We start from the raw sequence: 23,404 nt of genomic DNA, 5'->3' as shown, positions 1-23,404 counted from the left end.
GAAGCCGTGCAAATGAATTTTTTTCCAGATACAATTGATTTCTACTTTCTACAAAAGATAATCATAAATATTACATTTTTATTGCACTCTAGGATATCCATTTATTGTTTATTCTAAAATTTGTCAATATCCTTCAGGGTATCTATTATTACCCTATAAGATTTTTAACCCCAGAGACAGAGCGTAGAGCCCAGAGACTGGATAAAGAAACCTTGTTACTTCATTATTTACTACCACTAGCCTAAACCCCTTTGTCTTGTCAGTTCTTCACATATTTATTCTTTCTTTGTTTGAAAGGTATAACAGCTTCCAGCTCTGTCACTCCTTTGGGTCTTCATTCTCTTGTGAAGGCTCCCATGTACACATAAATATTCAATAACATTTGTATGCTTTTCTCTGGTTAATCTGCTTTATGTTGGTTTAATACTTAGCCTAGCCGGAGACCCGAAGAGGGTAGAGGAAATTTTTTCCTCCACCAAAAACCTTACTTCTGATTTTTGTTTTTGTTCATTCCTTTTACTAAAACCTGGCTCCTCTTTAAAGAAACTACTTCCTCTCCTAAACTTCCTGTACCACCAGAGGTGGCTGGGAGTTCTCTTTCCTTTTCATGGCCATTTCCAGACTATCTGTCTTTTCCCTAAAATTTTCCACTTTTAATGCTCATATTTTGAGATGATGCCAGCTACTGGCTCTCCTGGTTGCAATAGTCCACAGATACTAAGTCAATTCCTATTATTCATTGAAGAGTTAGCTTCTGGCTCACTGTCAATTTATGCAACATGATCCTGTTTTTGTGTGTGTTTGTTTTCAGAGAGGAAGGGAGAAGGAGAGAGAGATAGAAACATCAATGATGAGAGAGAATCATTGATCGGTTGCCTCCTGCATGCCCCACACTGGGGACCAAACCCGCAGCCCGGGCATGTGCCCCTGACCGGAACCGAACCCGGGGCCCCTCAGTCCGCAGGCCAACTCTCTATCCACTGAGCCAAATCGGCCAGGGCCATATCCTGTTTTAATTCTGGAGATTTCAGCATACATACAGATGATCCCTCTACCTCCCTGCTCTCTCAATTCATTGAATTTTGACTCCAATGATTTGACCTTTCTCCCTACCTCAGCTACTTACTATGACCTATTAACACATTACAGACCAGTGGTTCTCAACCTTGGTTGCTCTCAGAGGGTATTTGGGAATGTCTGGAGAAGTCTGTGATTGTCATAGTTGGTAGGCACTATTGGCATTTAGTGGGTACAGGCTAAATATGTTGCCAAGCATCCTGCATAACACATGACAGCCCTCACAAAGAAGAATTATCCAGCCCCAAATATTAATAGTGCCAAGATCCAGAAACCCCCAAATAAACCATGTTTACAACAAATACTCCTCTCCACAATCCCTATTTCAAGAATATCACTTTCTCATCTCCTTTAAAAATCTCTCCTTTATAATAAAGCTCCTCAAATGAACTGATTTTACTTGCTTTCTCCCTTTTCTCTTTACATTTTTTCTTGAATCCACTTTAAATAGGCTTTACCTCTCCATACTCCATCTAGTAAAAAAAAGATATATAACCGGAATCACACCCCTGAAACCCCATGCCTCTTTCCCATGTCTAACTTACTTTATATTTCACTTATTTAACCTTTACTCTTTGTCTCCTCTCAGAAGAATGAAATATCTGTGACAGTGGGGTATTTAGCTTTTTTTTCATTGTTCTATTTCTGTTGCTTAGTATAGTGTTTCCCCCATAGTAGACAGTCACTGAATATTATTTCTTAATAAATTTAAGACCTGGGTAAACGAGTAAGCCAATACAATGCAAAATCAAACAATAAGTTGGGTTTTTTTTTGTTGTTTGTTTGTTTGTTTGTGGTCAAGAATATAAAGGACAATAAAAAGAAGTGATAGTTTGGGCCCATAAAAGCCAGGAAAGAAGTGTTAACTCTCCTTTTAGTGACAACAAAATGGTAGCTGACTTTAGCATTTTATATAATTTTTTATTTATGATGTCAAGAGCACACTGATATTGATGATCTTTTTCAAAGTACTTGGATTTCTGGAGATGCAATTCTAGGAGAAAATACCATTTCTGTTTTTCTGATTATTCTAACCAAATTATTGAGCCTACGGATCAGAGGAAGGGAAGGAACATGTATAAGTCACTTTAAATTTTTACCTGCATGTCTTAACAATTAATTTGGCTTAAAAGTATGAATTGATAGTCATTGTGTAGTTTTTTCTTTCTGTTAAAATCCCTGCATAGGGCTTTTACAATATTATTTTTTTCACACATAGTATTCTTTTGATCCCTGCCATAGCCACATGTAGTTAGTGGGACAGGATATTCATGATGCTGATTTAACAGACGTGGAAATTGAGACTCAAAAAGTAAAATTGCCTGAGACTCCACTGATTTGCATGAGAGCTAAGATTAGAACCTTCTTCAGTTAGTGACATCTTACCTACTCTGGGCTCTTGCATGGCATCTTACCCACCCAACACTCACACCTTTGAAAGGAGGGATACATTGAATTTTTCTCTGACCCTAGAGAGAGCAAGGTTATTTGTTACAAGTCATTTCATTATTTATAAAGATGCCTCCAGCTTTTAGAAGTAGTCTTTATAAGATCGGGCAAATATTTACAACTCATTCTCATCAGTTTTAAGGGTGCATTTGTAATTAGTTATAGAGGAACATGGTTCAATCAAGCATTCACAGGCAAGAATTAAAATGTTGAAAAGGTTGCCACGGACTTGCCATATGTGTAGAGATAAGAAATGCTACATAGAGCAAAGAAATGGGTTGATGAGAACAAAGAAGTTGAAGAAAATTTGCACTAAATTTATTTAGGATGGAGGACCCAATTTATCTCTTACACATCTTTAGAGAAGTGAATCCCCAAATGTGAACTGGGAGATGTTATCCCATGCTCATTAAATAGGAGTTAGTTGGTGATAGATATCTGAGAAATATTGTAAACAATAGCCTTGGCTGAGTGATTAAAAATGCACATTAGCATAACTTCTCTTTTCTTCAGATTCCCTATTTACAAAATGTGAGTAACAATGGTACTGACTTCATTTGGTTGCTAGGGAACTAAATGAGTAAATCCATGTAAAGTACCTAGCACATTGAAAGTCCAATCCCCTGCTCTCCTTATCCACAGTCTTGCTTGCTGTCTGTGATTTCACTTTCCTCAGTATAAATTAAACTTTATCATAGGTCTCTATGTATAGGAAAAAACATAGTATGTATAGGGTTTGGTATGATCCCCAGTTTCAGGCATCCACTGGGGGTTTTTGAAAATATTCCCTCGAATAAGGACAGACTACTCTATTCAAAAAGTGTCAACTATATGTACAGACCTTTGAGAGGCCCTACAATAAAGAAATCTTAGTGTAATGCCTTACTCACATGTTTATGGTGATGCCTTTGTTGATAACAAACCTACTACACTGCCAGTTGTATAAAAGTATAGCACATACAATTATGTGCAGTACATAATACTTGGTAATGATGATAAATGACTATGCTACTGGTTTATGCATTTACTATACTATATTTTTGATTGTGATTTTAGCATGGACTACTATAAAAAATAAGTTTGCTCTAAAACAGTATGTATGTTACGCCTGCAGCAACCTCATAGATCGTTTACCATGCCTCTTGATTGTATCTTTATTTTTCTTGTACTTGATTGAGTTTCATGTTGTTTTGTACACTAACATCCTGTACAGGCATGTAGCTTAGGAGCAGTAGGCTACACCATAGACCCTGGGTATGTAGTAGGCTAATACCATTCAGACTTGTGTAAGTGCACCCTGGGTTGTTCACACAACAAAATTGCCTACAGACACATTTCTCAGAGCTATTTTCATCAATAAGCAGAACAGTACTGTATACTGTTTCTTGAACATTTATTTTGTGCCTAGTGAGCTTGATATGATCATCTCCTTGTAAAGATAAAGAGTTTCTTGGCTGAAGTCATGTATCCAGACAAGGGCAGACTCAGGATTACTACCCCAGCATGTGTTGTTCCAATACATTTTGTTAACTACTATACACACTGCCTCTCTAAAATAAGACAAGCTGGAGGAGATCGAAGATGGCGGCATAGGTAAACACCGGAGATTGCCGCCGTAAACAACCACTTCAAAAATACAACTAAAAGTCGGAACGGACATCAACCAGAACCACAGGAAGGCTGGCTGAGGAGAGACTCTTCAACTAGAAGCAAAAACAACAGCATTCCGACGCTCAGAGGAGGCGCAGTGTGGAAAATTTAAAGGTACGGTGGTGCGGTGGTGAGGTGGTGCGCGCGCAAAGCGGGCTGGCGGCTGAGGGCGCGGTTGTCGTTTTCAATCAGGAGTGAGTCTCAGACTCTGGGCTACAGATCCGGGCGAGTCTCTAGGGACCCAGACTCAAACGGGAGAAGCAGGACTGTCTGGCTACGGCCCCTCCGAGGTTTGCAGCGGTTGCTGGGACAGAGAGGCAGAACCCCTGGGGACGGACTGAGAGCGGCCATAGCGGCTCCCTCCCCCCGCCCTGTTGATCCCGCCCGCCCAAGCCCTGCGCACAGCCCTTTGCCGATCGCCTCAGGCAAAGGCTGGATTAGCGCCTCCCCAGAAGACAGACGTTTTCCGCACAGCTGATTCCTACAGCCAGTCGGCCAGGTGGTCAAATCCCTCTAGTGTTAACTACAACAATTAAGGCTTGGCTAGAACAAGACTGCGCACAGAGACCACAAGGGGGTGCACCAAGAAAGCATAAAAGATGCGGAGACAAAAAAACATGACAGAAATGTAGGATATGGAGCTAAGAATCGCAATTTTGAGGGCTTGCCATAAATTTGTGCAGAGCCTCACGAAAACTAATGAGACCCTCGATGCTACGATAAAGAAATTAGAAAGTAAGCATACACGGACTGAAATAAAGAATATTATACCCAATAGCAAACCAGAGGAGCTCAAGAATCAAACCAAAGATTCGACAAAAAACACCCAATTGGAAAAGCAAAATGAACAAAGAATCCGAAAGTGTGAAGATAATGTAAGGAGCCTCTGGGACAGCTTTAAGCGGTCTAATATCAGAATTATTGGAGTGCCAGAAGATGAGAGACAGCAAGATATTGAAAACCTATTTCAAGAAATAATGGCAGAAAACTTCCCCCACCTGGAGAAAGAAATGGACTTACAGGTTCAAGAAGCGCAGAGAACCCCAAACAAAAGGAATCCAAAGAGGACCACACCAAGACACATCATCATTAAAATGCCAAGAGCAAAAGACAAAGAGAAAATCTTAAAAGCAGCAAGAGAAAGAGGCTCAATTACCTACAAGGGAATACCCATACGACTGTCAGCTGATTTCTCAACAGAAACTTTGCAGGCCAGAAGGGAATGGCAAGAAATATTCAAAGTGCTGAATACCAAGAACCTACAACCAAGATTACTTTATCCAGCAAAGCTATCATTCAGAATTGAAGGTCAGATAAAGAGCTTCACAGATAAGGAAAAGCTAAAGGAGTTCACCACCGCCAAACCAGTATTATATGAAATGCTGAAAGGTATCCTTTAAGAAGAGGAAGAAGAAGAAAAAGGTAAAGATACAAATTATGAACAACAAATATGCATCTATCAACAAATGAATCTAAGAATCAAGTGAATAAATAACCTGATGTACAGAATGAACTAGTGATTATAATAGAATCAGGGACATAGAAAGGGAATGGACTAACTATTCTTGGGGGGAAAAGGGGTGTGGGAGATGCGGGAAGTGACTGGACAAAAATCATGCACCTATGGATGAACACAGTGGGTGGGGAGTGAGGGTGGAGGGTGGGGTGGGAGCTGGAAGGAGGGGAGTTATGGGGGGAAAAAAGAGGAACAAATGTAATAATCTGAACAATAAAGATTTAAAAAATAAAATAAAATAAAATAAAATAAGACAAGCTACAGAGGCAGTTGGTTGCTTACTATGAACCATGCTAAGCGCTTCACTTTTTTTTTGTTTTTCATTTAATCTTCAAACTTTGTAAATGATCTAAATTTCTTTTATCATCCCTATATTATAGATGAAATAGAAATGTCAAGTATTTTGCCTGATCTCAAATGCTAACTGGTAGTCAGGCTTTGGATCCAGACTCTGTTACCATGTAGTAAATGCTAAGTAAATATTTTTTTTAATGAATAAGTAACCCCTATCAGAATAAGTTTGATCAGATTCTAATACATATTGGCTACATAGAACAAACATAAATTAGTTCAAAGTACCTTAATCTACTCAAAATTAGTTCCTAACAAGATAAAATACTTTTTAAATAAAAATATTTAAAAATTATTTTGAACAGTTTATTACAGGTTCAAGTTGATCTGTGAAGTTTTCATCTGGATGAACTAGTTATGGCTGGATCTTTATGTCAGTCACAGCATTTTTCTAGTTAAAATCTATTCTGACCAACTCAAATTGAATTTATTTGTTGTAACCAAATTATTCTGAATTTTCAACTTGATTCTGCCTAATCATAGTGATTTACTAGTTTAGTTAGTTAGAACCAATTCTCATTTTACAAGTAACTTTAAAATATGCTTAATCCGCTTTAGAGTGCTACATAACTTAAAGTGGTCAGAAATAACAGTTGGAACCACTCACGGCTACTTTGTGGATATTCATACCCATTTTTCCTAGTTCCACATGATGATCCAAAAAAATTATATAATAAAAAAAGTGTAGGAAATGTTGCATATACTCCCCTCTTTGGAGAACCATCATAAATATTAGATTCATTATACAAATAAAGGGTTTCAGAAATCTAGGTTAGAGAATGGTGTTTCATTTTCCATAGCTTTCCAAGCTTAATTTGAAAACAAAAACAAAAATACAAAACAATCCTGTTATCTTTCTATGGAAATGATATTTTAAGAAAAGATTCTGGAAAATGCTGGTTTAAAGCAATTTTTAATCTTTTAATTTATAACCACTAATTTAACTAGATCAGAAACCACCTTTGAGTAGATCATACTGTTTAAACTGGCTCTGACCAGTGCTCCATAGTTATTGAACTCTTGGGTGCTTCCAGCATTTAAAAACCATTTCAAACAGATTGAATCAGTGAAGATGTATCTGAAATGTACTTATTTTCTTAATATTTTCCCATGGAGAGGCAGAACATTTTCTCTGCAGTCTGTAGAAATAACCCACACATTTTGAGGAATAAGGTGAATGGTTATCTCAGTAATGGTATGGCTAGGATTATCTCGGAGTCCACAAAACTATATTCTAAGAAAGTTGTGAATGTGGGTGTTGTGGTGAGGTGGGCATGTAAAATGATAATTTCATCTTTGCTTCCATAGCCTCATAGGCTCTCCTTCTTGAGGCCAGAAAGAGAAATTAGGTCCAATATATTAACCGGTATTTGGAAGTTGTCCTTGATGTGGAGGGCATTCCAGCCCCTGCCCAGATGTGGCAGGAGGTACGTAGACAGGGGTCCTCATTGGGATTTCAGAGTTCTACTCATGGAGTATCCTAAAATGTCAATAAAAGACTCTTTATTCATAAATAACTGGTAAGCAGGAATTTACGTCTGTACATTTATCTTGAAAAGTCTGTAACCATCCAGTTTTTTGTTTTTTTTTGCAAACTCTACATAAAACATCCAAACCGTCCATTTTGTTCAATACAATATAACACAGCTGTTTGGCATTACCAAATATATATGTATATATATTTATAGATATGTACATGTGCTGAAAAAGAAGCCAGTGCAGCCTTTTCTAAGAAGTCCATCCAAGTATTTACTGTACAACATTCAGAATTTACATTGATAATACAAGGCACAAAAAGTGTGGTATGAAGCCAAGGCCATGCTTTATTCAAACTCTCTCCTCTGGCTTGCTCACTCCTTCAGCCTCATGTTAAATTAAGTATTCAGTTTGTTGTTTTGTTTGCTTGTTTTTGTTGGCGTTGAACACGTCAAATAAAAGTTGAGAGTGGTATGGGGTTGAGGTATGAATCACTTGAAAGACACCCTCCTCCTCCCCGCCCATGCACCTTCCCCAAATAAACAGAACAAAATAAAATGTTTTGAAATTCTCCCATACAGAAATTGAGATAAATAATTAGTCATATTTTTTTGAGTTTTGGTTAAAAGAATATGCCAATTTTTCTCTAATTGCTTGTATTTGGGATGTTTCTAGGTCAACACTTATTGGATTGCATGTACCAATTAGAATCAATTATGAAGAATGGGACTGTTTAAGTCAGTCATTGTTCTAATTTAGAAAAGAAGATTGTTTTCCTGACCAGAAAGTTTCCACAGACTGAATTTTATCCACTTTCTTGCAGAGAAGTTTTGAATGGGAACGACTGACATAATCTAGGATGGGCCTTGGAGACAGTTTCAGATTGAGATGAGACTTAGATGAAGCCCCTGGCAAGGGCTGATCTCCCTTTAGCATCATCAGACCTCCCTAATGGAGGGATATTAGAATTATTAGGCCTATTTTTTATTGTTATGTCTGTATTTCAGTATTGGGGCCCTAAAGCATGACATTGTGCTTACAAACTCCCTCAAATATCATCTTTCCTTATCATGATTCAATATAGAATCACAGTTAAATCTCTACCTACTATATCAGATATTAAGAGAATTGTATCATTTGTCTAATTTTGGAATTTGTATGTATATGTCTGAAATAGTGAAATACATTTTGGGCTTAGCAAAATTTGAGGCAAAAGGACATTTTCATTAGAATCATGCCTTTTGTAAGAGTATTTAACATACATTTCCAGTCATGCAAAGAATTACATTATCAAATTTAGTAACATATTTTTAATTCAGGGCTATAACTTTTGGAGGGGGAGAAAGAAAAAAAGACACATACCCCCTGACAAACTCAATATTAGGGGTGGGAGAGGACATTTTTAAACTCAGGCCTAAATATGAAGCTTACTGCCTATTTTAATCTTTGGGTTCAGATGAAGGGTGGGCTCTAAGACATGAAGTTTAATGTTATTGTCTTAGGCCCACCTCATGAGGACATTCCAAATCCATGATCTTCACAGCAAAAGGAAAAAAGCAAAGTAGCTGCTTCAAAAACCACAATTATTCTACTTGAGTTAAATTTCCTACTTCAGATCACAGTACTACACACTAGTGACTAATGGCCAGGTCTGATTTCCATCCCCTTTTGCTTTTTGAAAACGACAGCATACAAATTGCCATTTTGGTTTTTGTGGACAACCCTGGAGTGGGGATGTGAGGAGTCCATGGTAGACACTGGCTCTCCTAGAACTGCTTTTGCAAAAAACACCACATGCTGTCAATACAGCCAAACAGCTTTATAACTGCAGCTTTTGAAAGAGTTTGGAAAGTAAAAACACAGAATATGCAACACGTCTAAAATCAGCAACATTTTCACTTTGTGACATTTGACAAAATACATTTTTGCGTGTAGTTCAGGAAAATTCTATGCAGACAAAACAGTGGAAACTGCGGAAACAGTGGTCATCCAGCTTTTGGCTAAAGCATCAAGTTTCAAATACAGAGCTATGGCCACTAACACCCAAGTGCTAATAAAATTTTGTCACTATCTGTCCGACACATTTTGCTCTCCCATTTGCTATGGATGTGGACTCTGGTCCAGTCGATGGGAGTTACTAAGGATTCAGAACTTTGCAATGTTTCATGAGGAAAATGAATGAAAATTGCCACACAGTGGGCCAGAGAAGCACATCTCTCAGCTCCTTCATGGTTCCTGTGCCCTTCACAGATCTGGAACAAAGACTTCTGAGAGAATGTCACCTTCAACACATCTGTTAACTATATTATTAAACACCTTTACAGAGGGACTAAGAAATTCAAGAGAAAAATGGCAAAAAAGAAAGACAAAAGCACATCAAAAGATTTTATGACATTTTGAAATTCACAGGTGGATTTGCCAGAAGTTTGGCAAGTGGAGAATACTATCCAAAACCAATTATGCCATTATAACATTCTACCTTTGCTTATCAAATCCTGATGTTGAGAATGTCTTTTAGGGAAAGTAGTTGCAATAAATCCAGAACTTTTAATCCAAAAAGAACCCTGTTTTAATCACCTAACTTAATATCCCCTCTCAAAGTCAACTGAAAAAAAAAAACCCCACAAAAAAACAGAGGGACATGGCAAAGGATAACATTGCAGTTGAAGATAAAAATAATAAAAAATAGAGAAAAGTTCCCCTCTTTAAAGAGAACTGTGTCAATTCCTATTCATGTCTTACAAAAAGGCTAATAAAATTTTTGTGAGAGTGCATCTGAGTTTTATGAGACTTTCTGCATCGGTAAATGAAGTTTGCATTTAAATCCATAGAGTGAGCTTCCTTTTTTTGGCTTAAAGGATTTTAGTGTAAACTACAAAGACTGCACACGCAATGTTGTAAAAATTATAAATTAACTTGATGGTGCTGCAGTCTGGTGAAGCCGTGAAGTGTACCATTTTGGTGGCATGATTTTAAGTCAAGTTTAAAGCATGGTTGTTAGACGTAAATACCTTTGAGGACAAAAAGACTTGGCATTAAGTAGGCTATTTTGTAAAAACTTTAAGTAGCCTACCAAGTATTAAAGGGCACTTTTAATTTCTTGATTCACTTCGCATTAGGACAATAACACTTCTAAAGTAAGGGCTTGGAATGACAAGTAAATCTCTTTCAAGAGGGAAATTTGTATTGACAGGCAAATATTCAAGGGTTTGGGTCACAGTGAATACCCACAGTTTGTCAGTTCAGTCCACCTGTTCTGCAATTCTATGCTCCCTGCCACACCCACCCACACACTTTGGTTTGTAAATCTCACAAGCCTGGGTTCTTTTTGGAATTCTGTTGCAAAATAGGATTCAAACAATCCTGACATGAAATGGTCACAGAATTTCATGCATCTCTGTAGATGTTGTATGTGGGATCCTAGCAGAATTAAGAGAAATGTAAGGAGGGAACAAAATGGGCTGAAATATGGGTTTGAATCTTGGGCTGATATTAGAGGTGAATCATTGTAAATTGCTTCAATTGTTACTCAATATGATATGATGGTGAAGTGCATTTATAAACCCCAAATAAAAAGAAAAAGTCCATGGAGGAAATTCCAAACATTCAGGGGTAGATAACAACCTCTAAAAATAAACTAGATAGATTCTAGAGAAAACATTAAACTTTTTCATCTGTTTTTTAAAATATAAGAAATTTATCAAAAATCTAAAAAGGATCTGTGTGGATTCACAGAATAGATAAAACAATTATGAGGCCAATTAGAGGGAAGAGGAAATAAGGGTAGGATGGTTTAAAACAAAAATCCTCCAAGAGGGATACTAACATAATCTTTATAATTATTCAACAGTTAATGCGGGTTCTTTCTGCATATCACCCAGGCCAGTTAATCTCAAGTTTACTTTGGGTGATTGACCATATACTTCCACTTCTTTCTCTTTCAGAAATTATATCAGGGATGTCAAATGATTTATATGTTCGTGCTTCCTCTCTGTTGTTTCCTAGAAGGAATAAACACTAGCAGAATGATGTTTCTGTGATCTCAATATGGCATTTTGAAAATATGCTTGATAGTTCTAAGAGGACTTGTTTGTTCTATGTAATATGCCTTTGGTTCCTGAGAAAAGCAAGATGCTTTTGAATTTTACGTAGCAGAGGCTTCTATCAGATATAGGGAACCATACCCTATATACCACATATTAGTTAAAGAAATGGCCAACACCTCCAGGGGTTCTCCAGCCCCTTACCCATGGTATCATAAATTCATCCTATCTTTAGGTCTTTTCCCTTAGGTGGAGATTCACCACATTTTTTTTTTATAAAACATGGGATCTACAAAAACATTGTTTAAAAAATTGCTCACATCCCCAATGCCAGGTACTCCCCACCTCCCCCATTTCCTGACTATTTTTATTTTATTCCTATGTAGCCAACCTCTAGGTAACTGATCAGCCTTGTGGTTAATCTAGGGCCTTGGTTGTGGACAGCTAATTAACACATCCACCAGAAAATGAGCAGGAGCAGAGCGTTTCAGCTTTAGTCTACCCTGACATTTTGTCAAAAACGATTAAATAGGATCAAAGATGGAGTAAAGTGTGACGATGGGGGTCATGAATTACCTGTGGATTTCAATTTTCCACGGTATCATTGCCTCTTACTTAAAACATAAAGCAGCATGTTAATGGTGCCATAGAGAAAGCATCCTCGGTGAGGTCAAGTTATCAGAGCTTGAAAGCTCCCCGAACAATGCATATGGTTTCTAGGACATTGTGGTAGAGGTCTATTTACTCAGATATCATTTAGAGCAAAGGCTATCTGCTAATTTCCCAAGAGGCAAAAGGAGGGGGAATTATAGCCCTATGGAGAGATGTGGTGATAACATAGTCCCAAAAGGCTAGAAAATGTCAAGAACTGGATTGGAAAGTACAGTAAAACCCCCTTATTCCTGTAGAATAACAATATTGGGGATGTGGATAAACACCTGCACCCTCAAATTACAGCTTATTTGAGGACTGTGGCATCTGCAGTTCATGTTTCCTTGGGTCTACTTTAACCTCTCCTTTCTCTAAATCCATGTAATAAGCTGCGTACTACTAACATTCTGCAATTTGAATGGCTTAGCTGGGAATAGAGATAGTCCTCTTTGTTGAGTTAGGAGAAGGACATTTCTACATTGAAAAGTCTATGCTGCTTGAAACCCCTCCTCTACTATAATGGGTAAGGAAGGGAAATGTGGGTAGATTTGAAGAAAATGAAGGTGGGGTAAACTGCCAAAACTCATTTGTGGTCTATCTTACCTCTCTAGATCTTGTTTCCATTTAGTGGCTAGGATAGATAAGTGGTTGGTTGGTGCTGGTGTGATGTACTCAGGTTCTAAATTCTAAATGCCCTCCTTGATGTTGTTTGAGTCATACAAATGAGTTGGTAACCCTGTTTCACTTCTGAAAGCCAGTTTTACTAAGATTGCCAACATCACAGATGCCAGGTAATAGAAATATCTTGATAATCTGGTACCAGAATCAGCTGGTCCTTTGGGGGCACATCATTAAAAACCTGTTTCAAAACATGCACTTATTCTCTGCCTTTATTGTAGCTCATCTTTTACCAATTACTTCAGTCTAGTTATGCCCTCACTTTTATCCTTTACCATCTTAAGTCTGAGAAGTTCATCAAGTGTTAACCCAAGTACGGATTCAGAGGACAGCAGAGCCCTCTTTTGTTTAAGAGAGCTTGTACTTTTCCCTACTAATATATTTTACCTATATTAAATTCAGTTTCTTCAACCAGAGATTCTCACTGGTTATAAATGAAGGCTGAATTCCCCAAATACCACTGGCAGAAAGCTGCCTCCTCCTTCCATTTAAAGCATGTGTCCCGAAGCTGACCGTCACTCTGTCTCTTGAGAGGAAGTGGACTAGAGTCCATTTTGCCTGCTGTAGTTGAAGTCGGCTTCATCAAGCTGGGATTCCGTAATGTTTGAGAGTTTCGTGTGTGTCCTCCCAATCTCTTCAAGGGCACAGGCCAGGGAGTCAAGGTCACCATCATGCTGATGCCGAGCTTCCCACAGGTTCAAAATGACAGCAGATGGGCTACTTTGTGTAGCAAAATAAGATAAATTCCTAGACAGAGAGAGTTAAATAAAAAGAATAACAGAACAAAAATGAAAATAGAAATAAAGGGACCAATAAAAAACACTATAAGAAAATTTAAAAGGAATTGTAATGGATATTATTATAATAGAAGTACAAAGCTCTTGAGGCAGGTGAGGGGGAAGTCTAGTTTGTATCCCAACACTAAACTGAAATTGTACTTTGGAATGTTACCAATGGCCTTCTTATCCTCCAGTTCTTTACTTAGTCCTCATCTTCCTTGAGTTCTCTCTGTGTGTATTTCCCCCTTGAAAGTCTCAATTTAATTAGCTTATGTGATGATGTAACTTATTCCTGTATTTTCAAAATAGCTGGTCCCTCTTTATCTCTCCCTTGGTAAACATATGGGCTGCTGAATTTTTAATCTTTGATTTCTTCTTTCCCTCCTCAGTAGGCTCATGTACTAATGGACAGTGTCTAGATCAGCACCTCCAGTCTTATAGGTTATGTGAGCCAGTTACAAACGTCTAAATGGCCTTGAAATCACTCCAATTAGATCTCTCCTCATCATCAGAAATATATATCTATATCTATAGCTACCTATAGCTATATCTATATCTATCATCTATATCTATCTATATCATCTATCTATCTATCTATCTATCATCTGTCTATCTATCTATCTATCTATCGATCTATCTATCTATACTTAATTTCCATGCCTCCTATCTCAGTAATTACAACTATCATTCCAGTTTCTCACACTAAGGCATTTATTTTTGAGTCTTCCCTTTATGTTGTTTGTTTCTTTTTGACATACTCATCAGTTTCACCCTTCTCCATTTATATTACTTATATTTAATTTGTGCCCTATCATTGTATAGCTTGAATCACAACAAAAGCTTGATATCTCTTTATGCCTCCAAACTCTAATATACCCTGCATTCTATTTCTCCCATTATCGAGTATCTACTCCACTTATGTTCAGTGTATTCCTTAGTCTGCCCTCAACCTAGCTCAGGCAGCATGTATAAATTTTTACTCAGTATTCTTTTGTCCTTTCAGCCTTTAGTGCTGACTTCAGTAATACTTGGCTTCTTGCTTTCATTCAATGTAGTTTGTTCACTAGAAATGCCCACTTTCTCTCTTTACCTCTGTTTATCAGATCCTACACTCCTATAACCTGTTTCAATTTTCATTCCTCTTTGCTCAAAGTGATTTATTTTTCCTCTGTACTCTTTCTATGCTTGTGCCTAAATTTTCATGTGAATAAAATGGTTAATATATTTTCTGTGTATGAGCTTGGCCTTTCCAGTGTGAATACAGACAACTTAAGGGGAAGGATCATAGGTAGTTAATTTTCTGATTCTGCAACAGCACTTATCATAATGCTGTGACAGGCATTTTTCAATATCCATAAATTGAGTAATTGATTGGCATGAGCTTTTTTTTTTCAGATGATGGGATCTTCAGTGAAAAAAATAACCTTTTTTGATAATAACACTGCTATCATAAAGACTGAGGCAACACAAAGTATTAAAGGTCACAGTTTTTCATAGGTACTTTTTACATCAGGGATAGAAATGTCACCTCTGGTAAAATTCTGATGAGTTGAAAAGAATTTCTAGAGTCAACCAAGAATTGCCTATATTGAGGTTGGCACTACTTTTTTCATCACATTCAGCATATAATCACAAAGTAAGTAGACTCATACAGTGAAGAACGCTTGGAAGAGAAGACAAGCTTTTTAAGGGCACATTACCATTCACAAGCAATCCATGGTACTTTTGAGTGAATAAAGTGCTATTTTATCAAAGGGGTTAAGGGACTGTTTGATTGCCAAATACTATAAACATCAGGATACTATATATACTTATTACTACTTCTGAATCTTTAATTGAGAAAGGGAGAAGGCCAGCTTAAAATGTTCTCTAGTGTCTTTTTCTACTTACCTTTCCTTCTCCACCTCTACCTCCCATCCCAAGGGCCCTAGAATCAACTATTATTATTTATTTTTACATTAAAAAAAGAAATGGCAAAGCAACCTTAATCTCACTTGGGTGTGGACAGCTAGTTTCTCTTATTTAAAAACATTGTTTTGAATATTGTCACCTCTTCCTGGTCATGTGGATTGTTTGTGGGAAAAGTTATATAATCAGGTCTAGTAATAAATTGACATACCCCAATCAACATTTAGGCAACATGTACAAATTAGAGGAATAGCTGAGAAAGAGGCAAACTGAGAGAGTAGGTCTGAGTTGACTCTGCATGGGCTGTGTAACCACCTTTTTCCGTGTAATTTATGAGAGTGATGACCATAGGACATACACTTATTCCTGGTATGGGTAAACAATTTTTTATCCTCTCCATTGTCATTTCAAAAACAAAATCAACAATGCTAGCAAACACAGCAATAGAAGTACAGATTAGTCATTTTCTTGAGGGTTTATATTTTGTATTTGCTTTTTACCAATAATGGACTATAGTCCTAAGGGAGTGACTTTTGGAATTCCTATGACCCCAGTAACCCCAGTTATACTTTTTTTTTACTGCAAGGGTTCAGAAATATTTCTGTAAAGGGCCAGATAAATATTTTTGACTGAAGAGGTCTCATGCCTCTCTACAGTAACTCAACTCTGCATGGTAGCATGAAAGCAACCATAGACAATACATAAGTGAATGAGCATGGCTGTGTTCTAATAAAACTTTATTTAGAGAACTCAAATGTGACTGTCACATAGTTTTTCCATGTTACACAATATTACTTTCTTTGACCCCTCCCCCCCAACCATTTTAAAACATGTAAACCTATTCTAGAGATCGGGAAAATGGCGGAGGCTTAGATGGACGTGTTGGTGCTTTGTCCCGGAGCAGATAGGGGCGAGCAGCTGAAATGGGTAACAATCAGCCCGATCAAGCTGGGGAGGTTCAGCTGAGAGACAGTCTGCAGCCAGGAAAGACAGAGAACTCCTAAAAAATGCGGATGGTTAGAGATTGAGGCTGAAACTTCCCCCTGGGCGCCAGCGCAGCGGCGAGACCGCGCCATCTTGGGAAGCGGTTACCGGCATCCAGAGATCGGCTACTAACCCGGAGGCAACGACTCGCAAGCAGCGCCACTGCAAGAGGCCAGAGGAGACCTGCACCCCTCCACGGAAAGGTTAGACTTACCCCAAAGGTGCGGTTTGCAGTTCAGGTTGGAGCGAGGAACGCGCGCGCGGGGCGCAGGGGGAAATCTGCGCACTCCAAAATCCGCGCCCATAGAGGCCAGTGTGACTCGCAAGTGGGGAGGGCTCCCGCAGGGCTGCTGCCAGAAGGTAACACTATAAATGAGCCCATAGTTGGACTGGATGCAAAAGGGCTGCCTCAGAGTTTCCCTGATAGCCGGCTACTTGTTGCCAGGGGCTTGAGCGCGCGCAGACACTCCGCGCAGACACTCCGCGCAGCTCTGGAGGGTGGAACCCTGCGAGTTCGAACAGCTTCCCAGGCTCTTGTTTGCACACTTCCTCTTACTTCTGTGAGTTTGATTGTTGACCCCAGTACATGTGATTGCCCAGTTGGGGTCACTAGCAGAGCTTGTAGGGGAAGATTGTTTTTGGGGAGCCTGGGAAACAGAGCTGGGAGTGGCGCCTGGGGAACCTGCTCTGGGCGGAGCTGGTTCAGGTACAATAGAAAACTCCTGGTCAGAGAGAACTTATAGCCTCGGAGGTCAGTCCAGACACACTGCCACCCAGAGGCAGAGCCACGAACTGACTCTTCTGTAAATACAGATAAGGCAATAAGGGGACTTTACGGCCGGCCTTAAAAACAGGACTGTGGCTTACAACTCGGAGGAACAGTGTATCAGAGGGAAACTCAACATTCTCCTGAATTCCGGGCATGCCAATAAGAAGAGTAGAAGATCTGAAGCACCTGCATTACTCCACATTTTTATTGTTATTTTTTTAAATTACTTTTTCTCCTTTTAACTAAGAAAACATTTTTTTCTTTTTTCTTTTTCTCCATCACCTGATTTTGCCCCTTCAGCTACTACATTTTTATTTTTAACTAGTATTAGTACCGCTACCATTTTATCATTTTTTAAAGTGTCATTTTATTTTGTCTTTATTTTATTTTGGGACTAATGTTCTCCATTATATTTTCATCGTTCCTTTAGCAACAGTTTTCTCTTCCTCAATTTGCCTCTGTGGTAAACAATCTTCCCCACTTTTTCCCTTTTGCTGTCCTGTTTCTCTTACCCTACTCCAGCTTTTGATTTTCCCTATTCTTTTTACCCCCTGTCAAAATTTAACCCTGCTTATATATCCTACGTCCAATCCCCTGTTCTAAATCCTTATACATCTCTCCCTTATCTTCCTTCACTATCCAATTTTTTTTTTCTCTTCTTCTTCTTTTCTCTCTCTATTGTTTTATTATTGTTTGCTTGATTGACGAGTATATTGGGGTTTTTTGTTTTGTTTTATGTTTTGTTTTGTTTGTTTTTTTTTTTTAGGATTGTTTGAGAGGTTAGACTGCTTATTCTTTTTATTTTCCTGCCCCTCCCTCCCCCCCCCCCCCCCCGGTTATTTCTGTGCTTCTGTTTCCCCTTGCGTCGCTTGATATTATTGGTTGTTTGTAGTTTGTATTCATCTCCAGGAATCTGTTGCTGTAATTTGTTGGTATTAGTGGCAGACCTATAGGAGTTTTCTCCTCATATAAATAGTCTCTTCCCCTTTTATACTTCATTCTCCTTTCTCTCTTACTTTTTTTTGTGTTTGTTTTGTTTTTTTTCCCTCCTCTTTTTCCCCTCCCTTTTTCCAATTTCATTTTTGTACTCCTTTTTTTCTTTCTTTCTTTTTTCTCTTCTACATTTTGCTCTTCTTTCCCCCTTATCTCCCAACTCTATTAGCTCGGGTGGCCACCTTTATTTGGGGTTAGTAATATCATAAATACAATAGTGTTCAGTGCCTGGTACGTTGTGCCTTGTTGTGTTGTATTTTGTGCCTTTAAATCAACGCAGCAGATTCAAGCAACAGCGGCCTCCTGATCACCACACGCTCTGCCTGGGGAACAGTTGCTGTGTGTGAAGCCTCCCTCCAACAGCCAGAAGAGCCACCACAACTGTGAACAGCACCCACCAGAGGCTCTGCTATCAACAGAGGAGCCGCTGCTACCACAACCGCCCAAGGAGCAACCACAGCCCGAGGAGCCACTGCCACCCAGGGAGCAGCCACTGCCACCCAGGGTCCAGCCACTGAATGACTCAACAACTAGTCATGTCAGTGAGATCAAACATGGGTAGGCAAAGAAACCCCCAAAGGAAAGAAAAGGAGGACTTGCCAGAAAAGCAGCTAAGTGAGACAGAGATATGCAACATGACGGAAAAAGAATTCAGAATAAGGTTCCTAGAGTACATGCACCAGATGTTCAAGAAGCAAGAAGAAACAGATGAAAAACTCAACTACTTATGCAAGAAGCTAGAAGAAACAGATGAAAAAATCAACAACTTAAGTAAGTCCCAAGAAGAAATGAAGAGCGATATAACTGCAATAAAAAACACCATTGAAAGTATCAACAGTAGACTGGGAGAAGCGGAGGACCGAATTAGTGAGTTAGAAGACAAGGAAGCAAAACACACTCAAACTGTACTGCAAATGGAGAAAAAAATTAAAAGACAGGAGGAGAGCCTAAGGGAACTTTGGGACAACATGAAACGAAACAACATACGAATAATAGGGGTGCCAGAACAACAGAAAGATGAACATGGATTAGAAAACCTATTCGAAGAAATAATATCAGAAAACTTCCCTGAGGTGGGGAAGAAAAAAGTCACACAAGCCCAGAGAGTCCCAAACAAGGTGAACCCGAAAAGACCCACACCAAGACACATCATAATTACCATGGCAAATGTTCAGGATAAAGAGAGAATCTTACAGGCTGCAAGAGAGAGACGGAAAGTAACATACAAGGGAGCTCCCATTAGATTAGCAAATGATTTCTCAACAGAAACACATCAGGCCAGAAAAGAATGGACGGAAATCTACAAAGTGATGCAAAGCAAAGGACTGAATCCAAGAATACTCTATCCAGCAAGGCTATCATTCAAAATTGAAGGGGAAATAAGAAGCTTCACAGACAAAAAAGGGCTAAGGGAGTTTATCACCACCAAACCAGCCATGCAAGAAATGCTAAAGGGACTGGTGTAAAAAGAAGAAATATCAAGCTCAGAAAGAAAACAGCCACACACACACAAAAAAAGAAATGGCTACAAACAAGTACCTTTCAATAATAACTTTAAATGTAAATGGACTAAATGCTCCAACCAAAAGACATCGAGTGGCTGAATGGATAAAAAAACATGACCCATACATCTGCTGTCTACAAGAGACCCACCTCATTAGAAGGGACTCACACAGACTGAAAGTGAAGGGATGGAAAAATATCTTTCACGCAAATGGAAGGGAAAAGAAAGCTGGGGTAGCAATACTTATATCTGACAAAATACATCTCAAAGTGAAGGCCATAACCAGAGATAAGGAAGGCCACTTCATAATACTAAAGGGATCAATACAACAAGAAGATACAACCCTGGTAAACATATATGCACCCAATGCAGGAGCACCCACATACATAAGAAAACTTCTGGAAGATATCAGGGGAGAGATCGACAATAATACAATCATAGTAGGGGACTTTAATACACCACTGACATCACTGGATAAATCCGCTAGACAAACAATCAGCAAAGAAACAGCAATCCTAAATGACTTACTAGATCAGATGGACTTAATTGACATCTTCAGAACACTTCACCCCACAGCTGCGGAATATACATTCCTCTCAGGTGCTCATGGGACATATTCAAAAATAGACCACATATTGGGTCACAAGCAAAGTCTCCACAAATTCAAGAAGATTGAAATCATAAAAAGCATCTTCTCAGACCACGATGGCATAATGTTAGAAATAAACTACAATAAAAACAACCCAAAATACTCAAACACTCGGAAGCTGAATAACATGTTATTAAATATTGATTGGGTTACCGATGACATCAAAGAAGAAATTAAAAACATCCTGGACACTAATGACAATGAAAACACAACAATCCAAAACCTCTGGGACACAATGAAAGCAGTCCTGAGAGGGAAGTTTATAGCTCTACAGGCCTATCTCAAAAAACAAGAAAAAATGGTAGTTAGCCATCTAACTCTACAACTCAAAGAATTAGAAAGAGAGCAACAAGAAAACCCCAGAGTGAGCAGAAGGAAGGAGATAATAAAGATTAGAGCAGAAATCAATGAAATAGAGACCAAAAAAACAATACAGAAAATCAATGAAACCAAGAGCTGGTTCTTTGAAAGGATAAACAAGATTGACAAACCCCTAGCCAGGCTCACCAAGAAGCAAAGAGAGAGGACCCAAATAAACCAAATCAGAAATGATAGAGACGAAATAACAACAGACCCCACAGAAATACAAATGATTGTTAAACAATACTACGGGCAACTCTACTCCAACAAACTAGACAACCTGGAGGAAATGGACAAATTCCTAGAAAAATACAACATTCCAAAACTCAATCAGGAAGAATCTAAAAACCTCAATAGGCCAATAACTATGGAAGAAATTGAAGCAGTCATCAGAAAGCTTCCAGCAAACAAAAGCCCAGGACCAGACGGCTTCACAGGGGAGTTCTACCAAACATTCAAGGAAGAACTAAAACCTACCCTCCTCAGACTACTACAAAAAATTCAAGAGGAAGGAACACTTCCAAGCTCATTCTATGAAGCCAGCATCACCCTAATACCAAAACCAGGTAAAGACATCACAATGAAAGAGAATTACAGGCCAATATCCCTCATGAACATAGATGCCAAAATCCTCAACAAAATCTTAGCAAATCGGATCCAGCAGTACATCAGAAGGATCATACACCATGACCAAGTAGGATTTATCCCAGAGATGCAAGGATGGTACAACATCCGTAAATCAATAAATGTGATACATCACATAAACAAATTGAAAGAAAAAAACCACATGGTCATATCAATTGATGCAGAAAAAGCATTCGACAAAATCCAACACCCATTTTTGATAAAAACTCTCAGAAAGGTGGGAATAGAAGGATCATACCTCAACATAATAAAAGCCATATATGACAGGCCCACAGCCAACATCATACTCAATGGTCAAAAACTAACACCATTTCCCCTAAGAACAGGAACAAGACAGGGATGCCCACTCTCACCACTCCTGTTCAACATAGTACTGGAAGTATTAGCCATTGCAATTAGGCAAGAAGAAGAAATAAAAGGCATCCAAATTGGAAAAGAGGAAGTAAAACTGTCCTTATTTGCAGATGACATGATATTATACATACAAAACCCTAGAGACTCCATCAAAAAGCTACTAGACTTAATACATGAATTTGGCAATGTAGCAGGATACAAAATTAACCCCAAGAAATCTGAGGCATTTCTATACACCAATAGTGATCTTTCAGAAAGAGAGATTAGAAAAACAATCCCATTTACCATCGCACCAAAAAAATTAAGATACCTAGGAATAAACTTAACTAAAGAGGTTAAAGACCTCTACTCAGAAAACTACAGGACGTTGAAAAAAGAGATAGAGGAAGACATAAACAGATGGAAGAACATACCATGTTCTTGGATTGGTAGAATCAACATCATTAAAATGTCCATACTACCCAAAGCAATCTTTAAATTCAACGCACTTCCCATTAAAATACCAATGGCCTTCTTCAAAGATCTAGAACGAACTCTCCAAAAATTCATCTGGAATAAAAAAAGACCCCGAATAGCTGCAGCGATCCTGAGAAAGAACAAAGTAGGTGGGATCTCAATGCTGGATATCAAGCTGTATTACAAAGCCACTGTTCTCAAAACTGCCTGGTACTGGCACAAGAACAGACATATAGATCAGTGGAATAGAATAGAGAGTCCAGAAATTAGCCCGAACCAATATGCTCAATTAATTTTTGACAAAGGAGGCATGAACATACAATGGAGCCAAGATAGTCTCTTCAATAAATGGTGTTGGGAAAATTGGACAGATATATGCAAGAAAATGAAACTAGACCACCAACTTACACCATACACAAGAATAAACTCAAAATGGATAAAGGACTTAAATGTACGACAGGAAACCATAAAAATTCTAGAAGAATATAAAGGCAACAAAATCTCAGACTTATGCCAAAACAATTTCTTCATTGATACAGTTCCTAGGGCAGTTGAAACTAAAGAGAAACTGAACAAATGGGACTACATCAAAATAAAAAGCTTCTGCACAGCAAAAGAAACCATCAACAAAACAACAAGAAAACCCACCTCATGGGAAAACATATTTGCCAGCGTCATATCTGATAAGGGCTTAATCTCCAAAATTTATAGGGAACTCATACAACTTAACAAAAAGAAGATAAACAATCCAATCAAAAAAAGGGCAAAGGATCTAAATAGACACCTTTCAAAAGAGGACATTCAGAAAGCCAAGAGGCATATGAAAACATGCTCAAAGTCACTAATCATCCGAGAGATGCAAATCAAAACAACAATGAGGTACCATCTCACACCTGTCAGAATGGCCATCATCAACAAATCAACAAACGACAAGTGCTGGAGAGGATGTGGAGAAAAAGGAACACTTGTGCACTGCTGGTGGGAATGCAGACTGGTGCAGCCACTATGGAAGGCAGTATGGAGGTTCCTCAAAAAATTGGAAATGGAACTCCCATTTGACCCTGTGATCCCACTTCTAGGAATATATCCCAAGAAACCAGAAACACCAATCA

General features: G+C 38.5%; 1 protein-coding gene across 4 annotated transcripts in view; it reads right to left on the bottom strand.

Moving 5' to 3' along the window:
* Nucleotides 1–6,962: 6,962 nt before the first annotated feature.
* Nucleotides 6,963–23,404, bottom strand: part of UNC5D (unc-5 netrin receptor D) — a 530,300-nt gene continuing 513,858 nt past the window's right edge. For all 4 annotated transcript variants that reach the window (XM_070408379.1, XM_070408380.1, XM_070408381.1 and 1 more), the window contains one exon: nucleotides 6,963–13,638. In XM_070408379.1, coding sequence (XP_070264480.1) covers nucleotides 13,434–13,638 — 205 coding nt within the window. In that variant the 3' untranslated portion in view covers nucleotides 6,963–13,433. The remainder of the gene's footprint in view (nucleotides 13,639–23,404) is intronic.

Source organism: Myotis yumanensis, unplaced genomic scaffold (assembly GCF_028538775.1).
Source record: "Myotis yumanensis isolate MYYU_CA2020_CCGP unplaced genomic scaffold, mMyoYum1.0.hap1 SCAF_3, whole genome shotgun sequence".
Classification (NCBI taxonomy): domain Eukaryota; kingdom Metazoa; phylum Chordata; class Mammalia; order Chiroptera; family Vespertilionidae; genus Myotis; species Myotis yumanensis.
Note: the sequence above shows the minus strand (reverse complement) of the source record. Positions and strands in the feature narration are given on the sequence as shown.